The 12,861-nt window shown below is 33.3% G+C and overlaps 1 protein-coding gene across 3 annotated transcripts in view; it reads right to left on the bottom strand.

The window, feature by feature from the left end:
• Positions 1-298: 298 nt before the first annotated feature.
• BRWD3 (bromodomain and WD repeat domain containing 3) overlaps positions 299-12,861 on the bottom strand; it is a 136,634-nt gene continuing 124,071 nt past the window's right edge. For 2 of the 3 annotated variants that reach the window (XM_079123009.1, XM_079123011.1), the window contains exons 38-41: positions 11,986-12,149; positions 11,516-11,613; positions 10,833-10,991; positions 299-5,960 (exon numbers count right to left, since the gene is read on the bottom strand). In XM_079123009.1, coding sequence (XP_078979135.1) covers positions 5,206-5,960; positions 10,833-10,991; positions 11,516-11,613; positions 11,986-12,149 — 1,176 coding nt within the window. In that variant the 3' untranslated portion in view covers positions 299-5,205. The remainder of the gene's footprint in view (positions 5,961-10,832; positions 10,992-11,515; positions 11,614-11,985; positions 12,150-12,861) is intronic. The other variant, XM_079123010.1, reaches the window with a different exon arrangement.

The following is a 12,861-nucleotide window of genomic DNA, read 5'->3' as shown; positions in this document are numbered from 1 at the left end:
GCACCCGGCAGCCCACATTTAAAGTATATCACATATATTACCTTAAAGTCACCAAAAGCATATTTGCTACAACTAAGGGAAAAATCTTTTCTTGTATAGAAATCATCCCAGTTTTTCAGATTAAAAAATAATAGTAATAAAATATTCTATGACAAAGAAACAAGAAAGAAAAGACTCAAGAGTTACATATTATAATCTCTAAAGCAGGATAATAGAAAGGTAACTCCGTATTTCTTTCTTCTTGTTAATTTATCTCTGGTACATGAGTTAAGGCATAAAGCAGCAAGAGTGCAATTGATTCCAAACAACTTGGAATTTTATTGTAAACATCCCATAAAGAATGGCAACAAATTAATCGTTTTTTTTTTTTTTTTGTCTTTGAAGGTAATTGCTTAATAATGACTGACAACTGCCAAACAAAACATCTTTTATAAACCAAGCCAGTTTAGTTTACCTTGTTTTTAAAACTGAATTTTAGTTTAATGGACATTTTGCCCATATACAACATCACATTGACTATTAACTGAATGATTTTTCCATCTTTAAGTTTATGGATACTAAGAACAAACAAAGTACAGTTTTGTTAATACTGTGTAAAGGATTACAAAAGACAAGAATAAGTTACAGGACAAAGAAATAAATTACTGATTGCCATCACCACAGTATTATTTAAAGAATTAACATTTGTAGTACTGCCTAATATGTATTTGGTGACATGTAAAAACACATTTCCCAACTGGGTTTCTAAATAATTTGTATATGATCTTAAGTCAATTAACAATGGCAATTTCTATATGTTATCAATAATTTTTTTAGAAAATACTTATCATGCTTCTATATGTCAAAGTCTCAAATAATAGATTTAATTAAGATGGTAAAAGAATAACAGATGGGCATACACATTAAAAATACGCCTTAATTCTAAACTGCAGGACCTTTCTAAAGTACATCTCCCCATCAATCAATCAAAAAATTTCCAGTCTTGTTGGAATATGCTAAATTAGGTGCAGTCTTTACTGCAGATAAATAAGAGAGGATAAAAGCAATCAGGAGAGGAAAGACAAAAAAAGGAAATAATTAAGGATAAGGCTCTATATGAAATCAATATCAAGAAACCTGAGTGCTATTTATATTCCACAAAATACAGCACCATGAAAAAAAAATTTAAATTTACATTGGATTAATCAAAACTTGGTAAATTTGATAATCAAAACTTGGTAAAGAAATTGCTAAGACATAAAAATAGCATGAAAATATTTTCCCATTAATTTTCAAAACTGGATTTAAATCTCAGAATATTCTATTTTCAGGAAAATATTAGCCTCATGTACCACAAAAATGTTGGGGATGGGGCTATAATTTTTAAAAATGGACTTTAAATATCAAAAGTCCCAACTCTTCCCCCAGAATTATTCATTTTTGGATTCAAAATATTATACTTATTAAGACTAGACATCAAAGTATACTAAAATTACACATTCAGTCTTTTTGTGAATGTGAGAATTCCAAATTTGAAGACAAGTACCAGTTGGCAAATGTGCATAAAATGATGCCCAAGATGTATAAGGGAATAATTAGGTGTTTATCATTTCCACAATCATACAAAGTTTGAAAAATGCTCAAAAAGTGTTATCAAAAGTTAGAAGTGACATTCACAACTTTCTCTTTCACTCTGTTATTGTCTGATGACAATCTATGGAATCAAAACAAAAATAACAAAATTTACATCACTCAAAATTACTTCAAAATACTGGAAGGCTGAGTTATATATCCAAGCACACAGATGTGCAGAATGTATTTATGAATTTTACTGAGTTTATTTGCCTCTGGGTTAAACAAAGTGCTGTATGGAATAATTTTAGAAAAATCTTGATCTCTGGGGAGGGAAAGGAAAATAAAACAAGCAGAAGAGCAAATAAAATGAAAAAAAAAAAACAGAGGGGTACACATACATGACAAAACCTGGATTGGTTATCTAGAAGGCATAATGGAGTAGATGATCAAGCAGTAAATGCTCAGGCTACAGACACAGAGGCAAAGAACTGATAGACAATGTCCTCCATTATAAAATATTCTTTCTTTTTTAATGTCTGCGATAAGGTATGTCAAGTTGGGGGAAAAACCCTACATACATACAAGCACGCACACACACACATATACAAAAACAAATTTAGTCATTAAGCTAGAGGGTTAGTTAATGTTTTGGAAAATATCCTATTGGTGGATGAGATAAACATAGCAAGCCATATAAGAAACATTATGATTCAGTTTTTATAAATATATACACATGCTAAGATCTTAATGCTGGGAATTTTGAGGAATATTACAGCTTACTGACTATTCATATCGAACATAGGAATAGGTTTTTACATGTGTATGCTTTCACGGACCTAAATGTAACAGTGATTTTTCTTAGCAAATTCTTAGTTCATTTCCTACTTGCTTTGCTATGTCTAAACCCAGATCTTATTTAGATTTAAAGGGCCTCTAGAAATTAAAATAATAAAATAATCAATGTGATACAAATCATGACACATTCACAGGAGGTGGCATTACAAAAAAGCAAAGTATAAATGGGGAGAAAAGTCCAGATAAAAAAGTAAAAATAATATCTCCCAAACCTTTATTTTCACACTTATCAAAATAATTTGCATGCAAACAGAAAATTATCTGTTTGTTTTATAATAAATGATAACTATACTCACCTAACATACCCTGGTGACTAACTCTTTAAATTCTAGTAACTGAAATCAACATTACAGCAAAAATGCTGTTCACTAGTATCTTCACAGTATTTCACTACATATAAAATATGCTTAAAAAGGTTTTCAGCCTTATTATTCTAATTACCTAAACCTAGAAAATCTTGACATTTGGGGAATAAGTGTGGCATTTTTATTATTCAAAATAAATTATAAATAAAGCTCCAGATAGCTAAGATCACACAAATGGCAATTCTTCTACATATCAAGAGGTCAGCTCTTCATAGAAGAATGTCAACAACAAAAATTCACACTAAAATGATACACATGATACACATTTGGGTATATCCAGGAATTTACGGAACTGTTATTTTGATTAGGGTAGGCCAAAGTATTATTGATTTCCAAGAAAACACAGGCACAATTTAGTCTAAATGCCCAAGAGATGAATAACTGAAGTAGTACATTTAGCAAAAATCGAAAGTAGAGTTTGAAATAGGAACATTTTGAATCTATACTACGTTTTAAAATGGCAGCTGAGTTATAACCAGAAGTAGTTTTGGTTTAGTTAAAAAAAAAAAAAAAAAAGGCTACAACAAAAAATATCAGCTTGGTCTATTGTCTAGTAACAGAAGTTAGTGCCATTTAACAATTCACAACAATACTTTCTTAAAGCCTGAACATCATTTCTACTGCAAGTGAAAATTGCTTAAAGATGTTAGTCCAAGAATAATCCCCACCCCCAACCCTACCAAAAAAGCGAAGTTATGTGTGTACTCCTTCCTCTGTACTTAAGGATTTTCAGATGCATGAAATGATTGAAATCATGAGACAAACATATGAGCTTAAGAAATTTCCTAGGATAGATAGCTAGGTATACATTAATAAGTCTGTTTTATCACACGTTTGATCTAAATGCAACAAATTTGCTGTTACAAAAACAAAGATCAATATTATCCCTCTCACTTCAAAAATTTAAGTATCTAACAAATTTGCAACTCTGCAATCTCAAATTCGAGGAGTAAAATTGATCTTGGGACTCAAGCTCACTTATGGAACCATGTGCACTCTACTGCTGTAAACAAGACCATAAGGGTTTTAAAGATTTTTTTCATCTATAAAATAATGTTTCAAAATATCAGTGTGCAGTGCAATGAGGTTCTTTTCTGAAAATCTAGACCAGAAGAACCCTTTGGAATGACAAGATCAGAATCTATTGATTCAAAATATTAGCTAGCCCACACATTCCAACTCAAACTAGGTGCTTTGTTACATTTTAAGATTCAAATGAAAACCAGTAACGCATAGCTGTTAAATAGAAAGTGGTAGCAGAGATATATAAGCAGTAGCCCAAGTCTATTTATACAAATGTGTTCTAAGAAAGCCTAAGGTAGAGCATACAATACTTAGGGAAGTTTGTAATTACAACTATTCATCTGAGAGCCAACACAGTAATTGACAACCTCTCAGCTTATATCTTATGAGTATTCATTCCTACCAAGCTTGTTCTACTTCTCCTTAGTCATAAGTAACAGCATTTATTTTCCTTAATGTTTCCAGTAGTTATAGTTAATAGAGGTAGCTGAGCTACTATTCAAAGAAGTTATTCTTTGTGGATGAGGATTTTTCAAATGTTTAAGTTATTCTTTAAGCTACACAAATTCTATTAATGCAATAAAATATAATAGGAAAAAGAAAATGGATGCAAGAAAATTTTGCATTTGGCACCTTGTCTAGATTGATACCTCAAGTATTCTCTTTTAATAAAGTTAATGCACACATCAGGACACACCACAAAGATTTGCTACATATTTACAAGGCACCAACCCTTTCTCACCATTAACGTGAATTAAGCAAATCAATGAAAAGCATATCAAGATCCCCCCACCCCCCAAAAACTGTAGTATAAATATATACTTCAGTTCACTACAATTAATGAAAGTTTGGCCTGGGAAGAGTAAAATAATCCAGATCGTTCTTACAATATAGAAACTGTAAACATTTAATAGCTGCCTTTAGGATTGGTGTATTGTGCAAAAGTTATTATTACTGGGTATAGGAATCAAAATGGCAAAAACAAACTATATAAAACTCTGTAAGAAGGTGCTATACTTCTGTGATACAAAAGCAAAAGAGGGATATTCCATTGAGATAAAAATGTCGTGCTACTCTTAAGAAGCAGAATGCTCCTTTAATGTAGTAAATCTGTAGTGTGTCTGTGTTGTGTGTGTGTGTGTGTGTGTGTGTGTGTGCGCGTGTGTGTGTTGTCTATGTGTGTGTGGGCGGAATTTCTTTTAATTTAAGGCCTAATGAGTAAGGCTTGTTTGAACAAATGAAGTGTGGAGATCAAAAGTCTTGAAACAAATATATACTGGCATAATGGAAAAGCACCAATGTGAAAGGAAGCAGAAGTCCCCACACAACTTGCTTTGTAAATTTCCTGGTAAATTCCCTGCAGTAGAAGGCCATTGAATTTTTTTAATTATTCTAAATTTATTAACTGTTAATAATTCCATCCCATGAGATGGCTCACCCTGGCTTTTTCTGTCATTTTACGCACTCTGCCTGATCTGGATGTACCAAGATTCAGAGGATCCTCAGTGGACACAAAATTGTCATTATCAGAATCATCATTGTATAAAACAGTCCTCCTGCCTTGGTTTCTTGTTTTGATTCGAGGCAGTCTACTGAAACGTCCCGAAAACATGGTATCAAACTCATCATCTGCAATACGTGCTCGCTTGGCTCGAGTGGCTCCTCTAGAGGCACCTCTTCCTCCTCTCCCTCTTCCTCTTCCCCTAGTGCCACCGCCCCCTCTTCCTCGACCCCCTCGTCCCCTGCCTCCTCTTCCTCTGCCTCCTCTACTCCATCTACCCCATCTTCCCCATCTTCCTCTTCCTCCTGTGCCTCTCATCTTCCAGTTTCTTTTTCCATTGGCATGTTGTTTTCTGAGTTTTCTTTTAGGTCTAGTTTGTATGAATTTGCTATAGTCATGATCTCCATCTACGTAATCTTGATCTGTTCTGGAAGTTGATTCAGAGTCAGAATCAGAACCACAGGTACTTTCTGAACTTAAACTGGATCCTAACTCTCCACTTTCTGAGGAAGATAAATGTGATTTCTCTTTTGTTTCTTTTTTGTCTTTCTCTTCTCCTCCCATGCTTTCATCTTCTTCTGATGCACTAAGTAGTTTTCTCTTGATTCCTGTCCGGGGCTCTCTGCCATCACCATTTGTAAGAGGTCCATCAAGGGAGTGATCTAAATCAAAATGATTTTTGAAAGTTAAGCTTTGACATTGATAAGATGATTATTTAAGATTCACAAGTAAAATAAACAGACTATCAAAAATACTTAGTGACCTAAGATAGTTGGGGCAAAATCATGGAAGGTGGTAGAGTAGGATATTTGTTTGAAATGGAAGATACTGAAATTTTGATTTTTGTCTGACTGCTTTTTGGGGGTGGGCATTAGGATATGGAGGTGGACTGAGGGTGGTGATATAACTAAGCAGAAATTTTAAGGGCCAACCTTTAGGAAGAATTGTGTGAGAACATGTATCAGAACTGTTTCATTAATTTGTTCAACTATGGGTTAGACATTACATGGAGCTTATAATATAGTGATGAATGAGACAAAGTCCTTATTATAGCAATTTATATTTTACTGGGAAAATGCTGATAGATAATGAAGTGAATGAATAAGTAGTACAATTTCAAGTATTGCTGTATGTTATAAAGGAAAAGGAATGAGAGTTAAAAAAAAAGTGTGAGAGTGTATAGGGGTTATTTTAGACATGGAAGACTTCTCTGAAGTGGTAGGATTTTTTTTCCAAATGGTAGAAATCGAAACCAGGGCCTCAACCATCCTAGGCAGGTACTATGAAGTATCCCCAGGCTTTAGAAAAAGGACTTTAAAAAAGAACTGAATGAACTGTGATCTGGGGAAAGAATATTGAAGTAGAAGAAACAGAAAGAAAACCAGGATAACAGAGGGGAACAGAAAAATGAGATGGTAGATCATTGATAGGAGAAGGTTTTATGCTCAAGTAAAACATTTGATTTACATTTAAAAAAAAAAAAGCCATGATTGTCGTATAGAGAACAGATTGTAGAGTGGAAAAGATTGGAAGCAGAAACCAGTTCGGATTTCATATCAGTATTCTAGGTAATACTTAATGAGGGAGGCACAAATAGAAGTGATAAAATTGATCAACTTTGGAATATTTCCTTCTAGAAGAGACACCAAAATAAACTTCCATTTTTTTAAAGGTTGAACTGATGGGACTTGGTGAGGGACTAGACATCAAGTGTCAAAACACAGGATAAATGCTGATCCTAGGTTTTAATGCCTGAACAACTGTGTAAATGGTAGTGATATTTTGCTAAGTTGGAATACTATGGAGGAACAAGTTTGAGCAGGGTATGAGAAAAATCAATTTTCCAGCTAGAGATGGTAAAATAAGTCTAAGAAAAGGCAATGAAGAAAAAAAATGTGTTGGAGTTTATGTACATGTAGAACACATGCTTAGCATGTGTAGGGCCCTGGGTTCAATTCTCAATACCCCCCAGAAGAAAAGAAAATTTACAAAGTAGGTAGTTTTATCAACTGGAGCTCATGGGAAAGAATGGAGCTGAAGATAAACTTTTGAAATTTTTCAGTAGAAATATTTAGGGTCATGGCAACTGCAGAGCCCACTGAAAGAACAATTAGAGAGAAAATGGTCAAGGATGGCAATGTGGGATGTTTCATTTAAAGATAAAGAACCACCTGCAAAGATAATTGAGAAGAAACAGGTAAGAAAAAAACAGAAAAGTAGACTGAAAGGAAGAAAGACTAGGGCTATATGGTGATTACAATGATAAGATTAATCTAGTAATTTAGATGTTATGAACTAAATAATGTCCCTTCAAAATTCTATGTTGAGGCTTAGACCCCCAATGAGATCGCATTTGGAAATCAGGGCCTTTAAAGAGGTAGGTAATTAAGGTTAAATTAAGTCATAAGGATGGGGTCACTAGGAAGATTAGTGTCATTATAGGCAGAGGAGGAAACTCAGAAACCACCCCCTTTCTGCATACAGGGTCGCATGAGGACACAATGAGAAGGTGGCAAAGTCAGGAAAAAAGTCCTCATCAGACACCAACACTTAAACATCTTGATTCCTTGGACTGAGAACCTCTAGAATTGTGAGATAATAAAAGTCTGTTGTTTGTCACCCAGTCTATGGAATCTTGTCATCACAGCCCAAGGTGACTAATATATTTGGCTAGAGACTAAGGTAATAGCAACAGATAAGAGATTTCAGTGCCATTAAGAGCATTAGAGTGCTATTAGAGCAGTAGTAACCAAATTTGACTACTGACTGGATATGAGGAGTAAATGGAGAGTCAAATTCATTATGAAGACCAAGGATGTATCTCAGTAGTAGAATGCTGGCCTAATATGAACTATGGCCCTGGGTATAATCCCCAGCACCACAAAGACTATAAACAAAAACAAACAAAGGACTACTGTGAGAAAAGTTGAATGATGAGGAAGAAGGTGGTACCATTAACTCAAATAATGAACACACAAAAAGAAGTGAACGTGAGATAAGAAGATGTTAAACACTGAAGGAAATTATTTTAGAGAGCAATGAGAAATGAAACCAGTAAAATAAAGAGCTGTTTGGTCTGGGCATATGCACTTGGAGAGTCACTGGCATCAAGATAAATGTTATAATCATTAGATTCTTTTATTTGTAGAGGACAAAAACAAACTAACACCAGTGGGAAACTCTGCAAATAGAGAAAAAATAGGGTCAAAAGAAAGAAAACACAGGTGAAGCAGAAATACAATTCTATCAGAAGATTATAGAAGCCTGGAAGTAGAGTTCATAGAGGAGGTAGTCAACGGTGTGCAATGGTACAAAGAAAAATAATATAGGGACTAAGGAAAGGACACTGGTTGACCCTTGAATAATACTGGTGATTTTGAGAACAGATTCTGGAGAGTGAATGGGACAGAAGCTAGACTACAAAGGTAAAAGAAAATGTAGATAGAAAGAAAACAGATGAAAGAAGTCTAGGATACTCTTTCTAAAAACTTATCAGTGATGGAAAGTGCAAAATGGGAGAAGGCAATAGCATGATTTCACAAAGTGTAGCAAGATCAGAGGAGAGGGAAAAAAAAAAAGATCAGAGGAGAGCCGGCATGGTGGTGCACACCTGTAATCCCAGTGGCTTGGAAGGATAAGGCAGGAGGATCACAAGTTCAAAGCTAGCCTTAGCAATTTAGTGATACCCTGTCTCAAAATAAAAATTAAAAGGGCTAGGGATGTGGCTCAGTGGATAAGTACTCTTGGGTTCAAACCCTGGTTTAAAAAAAAAAAAAATCAAAGGAGAGAGCAAAGGTATGAAGAAAAAACAAAAGCACATTATTTAAAAGTAATTGGGTATTTGGGTATTTTTCACATTAATATAAATTATATCTTGAGACTGTCTATTTTTAAGTTACCTGATGCTTAGAACAATGAATAATTAATCTTCAATTAAAATGCATATAAAATTAAAATCCAGATTCCAATAAAAGCATTTGTAAAAACAAACTAAATATTATTTAAAACTTCAAATAGTTGAACATACTAGAACTGCCTTTGAATATGTTCAGGGATCATAACACAGGGCTAAGTATAATAAGAAAATTTTAGTAACAATAACATTCAAATATTTATAATAATCAATACTCCTGAAAGGATCTAAGATGGATGCACATAGAAATTAATTAGGTCAATGATTTCTTTGTCAACACTGAAAATTTTCTTCAACTAAAAAGTTATATGGAAGCTCATTATATGAAATAATAAAATGACTTAGCTCATCTACATAAATGTATAAGGCTTTTCAGGTAATTTCTGAAGTACCTCTACATATCCCCAGGAATAGGCAGGGCATAATCTGAAAACCAATGACTTAGTGATATAGCAGGCACCTAGGGAGAGAACATCTGAGCTATATAACTGGAAAACCATAGGAAGGCAGGAGAAGTGGGTGTTGACTGAAAGAAGAATCAGTTCTCAATTGAGGGCAACTTGATTAACTGGAATGAATAGTCCACAAAAATATGAGACCTATTTCAAGATGACTTTAGAAACATTTTCCCTTCTTATTAATATGGTTTACAACATGAAAAATCCTAAATGTGTTTAACAGTATGGTTCGTAAGTACTTGGGGAAAGAATTCCTTCTTTAAAGAATTTTTTTCCTATTGATTTTATTTTAAAAGACTAAAACATAGCCAGGCATGGTAGCATATTCCTATATTCCTAGTGGCTTTGAAGGCTTTGGCATGAAGATTACAAGTTCAAGCCAGCCATAGCAACTCAACTTAGTAAGACCCTTTCTCAAAATAAAAAATAAAAAAGGCTGGGGATGTGTCTCAGTGGTTAAGTGCCCCTGGGTTCAATCCCTGGTACCAAACAAAAACAAAAAAGACTAAAACATGATGGGCGCAGTGGCACATGCCTATAATATTAGCTACCTGGGAGTCTGAGGCAGGGGGAATCACTAGTTTGAAGCTAGCATATGCAAATTAGTGAGACCCTATCTATAAATGAAAACAATAAAAAGAACTGGGATGCAGCTCAGGGGTAAATGTTCCTGCTTTTTATCCCCAGTACCACAGGCAAAAAACTAAAAAAACAAACAAACAAACAAACAAAAAAAACCCAATATATTTCAAAATAGTTCCTGAAAATCTCCCAATGGTGTATTCCTAGTGATGATTATAAAATCTTATCTGACTCAAATTTGACAAAATTAAAAACATCATTAAGTTCATTAAGTTTAACTACACGTTGGGTACAGTGGTACATTTCTGTAATCCCAGCTACTTGTGAGGCCCAGGCAAGAGATCCCAAATTTTAGGCCAGCCTAGGCAACCTAAGACCCTATCTCAAAATAAAATAAAGAAGTTGCCTAGCAAAGCATGAGGCCCTGGGTTCAATCCCTGGTACCACAAAAAATAAACAAAATAAAAACATCTATGAGGACATACTAGATTTTACTACTCTAGGATATCAGCTTTCAAATGACTCATCTTTCATTGTAAGAGAATGAAAAAATGAATGTCCTAGTCCATATTTTTTCCTACCTTGTTTAACTGGTAAAACTCTATTTCGAAATGATTTGGCTTTTCCTGGATCATGGCTATTTCCATTTCGGGTATATCCACTGAAGCTCGATGAAGAAAATGGTCCATCTACTTCATCATCAAGCAGATATAATGAAAATCCTTCAGCAGCATCTGAAACTTGCATTTTAAGAAAGTTGTTAGTTTACCATAATTTCATGTTTCCAGGAAAGTTAAACAGGTTGCTTTTAATACTATATATCTCCTATTTTACTTTAAAAAAACTACAAGTTGCTATAAGAAGGAAGTATAAATATTTTCAGAAAAAATTATCATTCTGTCAAGCACAAAATATCAGAAAAACCTTCTCCAAGGAAACCATCTCCAAAAATACTGAATTCAAGTCTTATGTCGGCAAATATATTTTGGATGAGTGTTCTGAAATAGTATAGATAATAAAAATCATATAGTCACAGAATTCCCAAACTAAGAGACATTAAAATATATCTGTCTAACAAATCAAGTTTTGTGGCCTAATGTCTTATCCTGGGCCACACAGCTAACAAATAGAACTAGGAATAAAACACAACTTTTCTAAATCCAAATCTATCCCTCTTTTCAGTATAAGCTATGCTACCTCTTCCATATCTTTAATATCCATATTAACTTTAGATATAGAACACTAAAGTAAAAAGCATATTTACCAGGAGATGAGAAAGGAGAACTAGTCCTGGCATAAGTCACTGAGGTATTCTGGTCATTTTTAGGTTGCAACTTCATTTGTTTCTGTTTCCCTTTTGGACTATAAATGAAAATACGTAACGATGAACATTTTTTCTGTTAGTAACAAATGATAGTATACAGTATGATAAAAAATGCTTAAGCTGATGAAAGAGGAAATGTCATAAAATTCAAGTGAAATGATTCAAATTGATAATTTGACAAATTTAAGCTTTGATCAATACATTAAAAAAAAAAACGATTCGGTACAATAAAATGCACATTTAAAAAAATGCTTTGGTTACTAAATCCATCTTACCCAGGCACAAGAGTTTTGGGGGAAAAAATGACCTCTTAGGATTTCCTCAAACTATTTACAAACTTTGAGAAATGAGGTAATACATATAATAAAATGCTCTGAAAACTTAAATGAATGCTGCATCAGTGAATATACCTAGGAGCTCTGCTACTAGATAAGGAACTGCTGCTGCTTCTTAGACGTTTTCTGTACCGTGGCCTTCTCCTCTTCTGACTCTGGATTGCTGACTTATATTCAGAGATGATATTTTTAATATGATTTTCAAATAAGGCAGATAATCGCAGTGTCATACTATAGATCTGAAAAGATGGAAATCAGTCTTCATTTACCAATTACTATTAAAGTAATTAATATATAAAAAAAGGGTAGACCAATATAACTCATCATTTATTTACTTGAGAAACTCTTCCTGAAGAATAAAAACAGGACACATTGTCACAACAAAACAAATGTATTTTAAAAACACAATATTTAGTTATTCTGAAGAATAAGAAAAAAGAATCATGAATCGAGGAAATTTTATCCAGAATAATATTCTAAAGGAAATTTACAAGAGGAACCATAAACATAAAAGTATGCCATCTTTGATTAATAAATTTACCTCTGAGAATTGGTCTTATGAAAATATTATGGAAATGAACAGAAAATTATGTTTAAGGATATTTAAAATGTTAGCCACAGCCATTATTCACATAAAGTGAAAAACTGGAAAAACCTATATCTTTAGCAATAGGACAGTGGTTAAATAATATAAAATAAACACAAAATAGAATACCACTGAAAATCTTCTTTTCAAAGTGTCATAATATGTAAGTAACAGAAAGATCTTAAAATATAAAAATTATTGTTTTAAAAATACATATATACTTGTGAGGATATAGGGAATATTGTAAGTATATATATTAAATATTAACTGTAAATAAAAAAACAATGGGCTATACAGGTGGTTGATGTTTTCTTTTTCCATTTTTTATTGGTTCTTTTTACTTATACATGCCAATAGGATTTATT

The sequence above is a fragment of the Sciurus vulgaris genome (genome assembly GCF_902686455.1).
Source record: "Sciurus vulgaris genome assembly, chromosome: X".
Taxonomy (NCBI): domain Eukaryota; kingdom Metazoa; phylum Chordata; class Mammalia; order Rodentia; family Sciuridae; genus Sciurus; species Sciurus vulgaris.
This window is presented reverse-complemented; position numbering and strand designations above follow the sequence as displayed.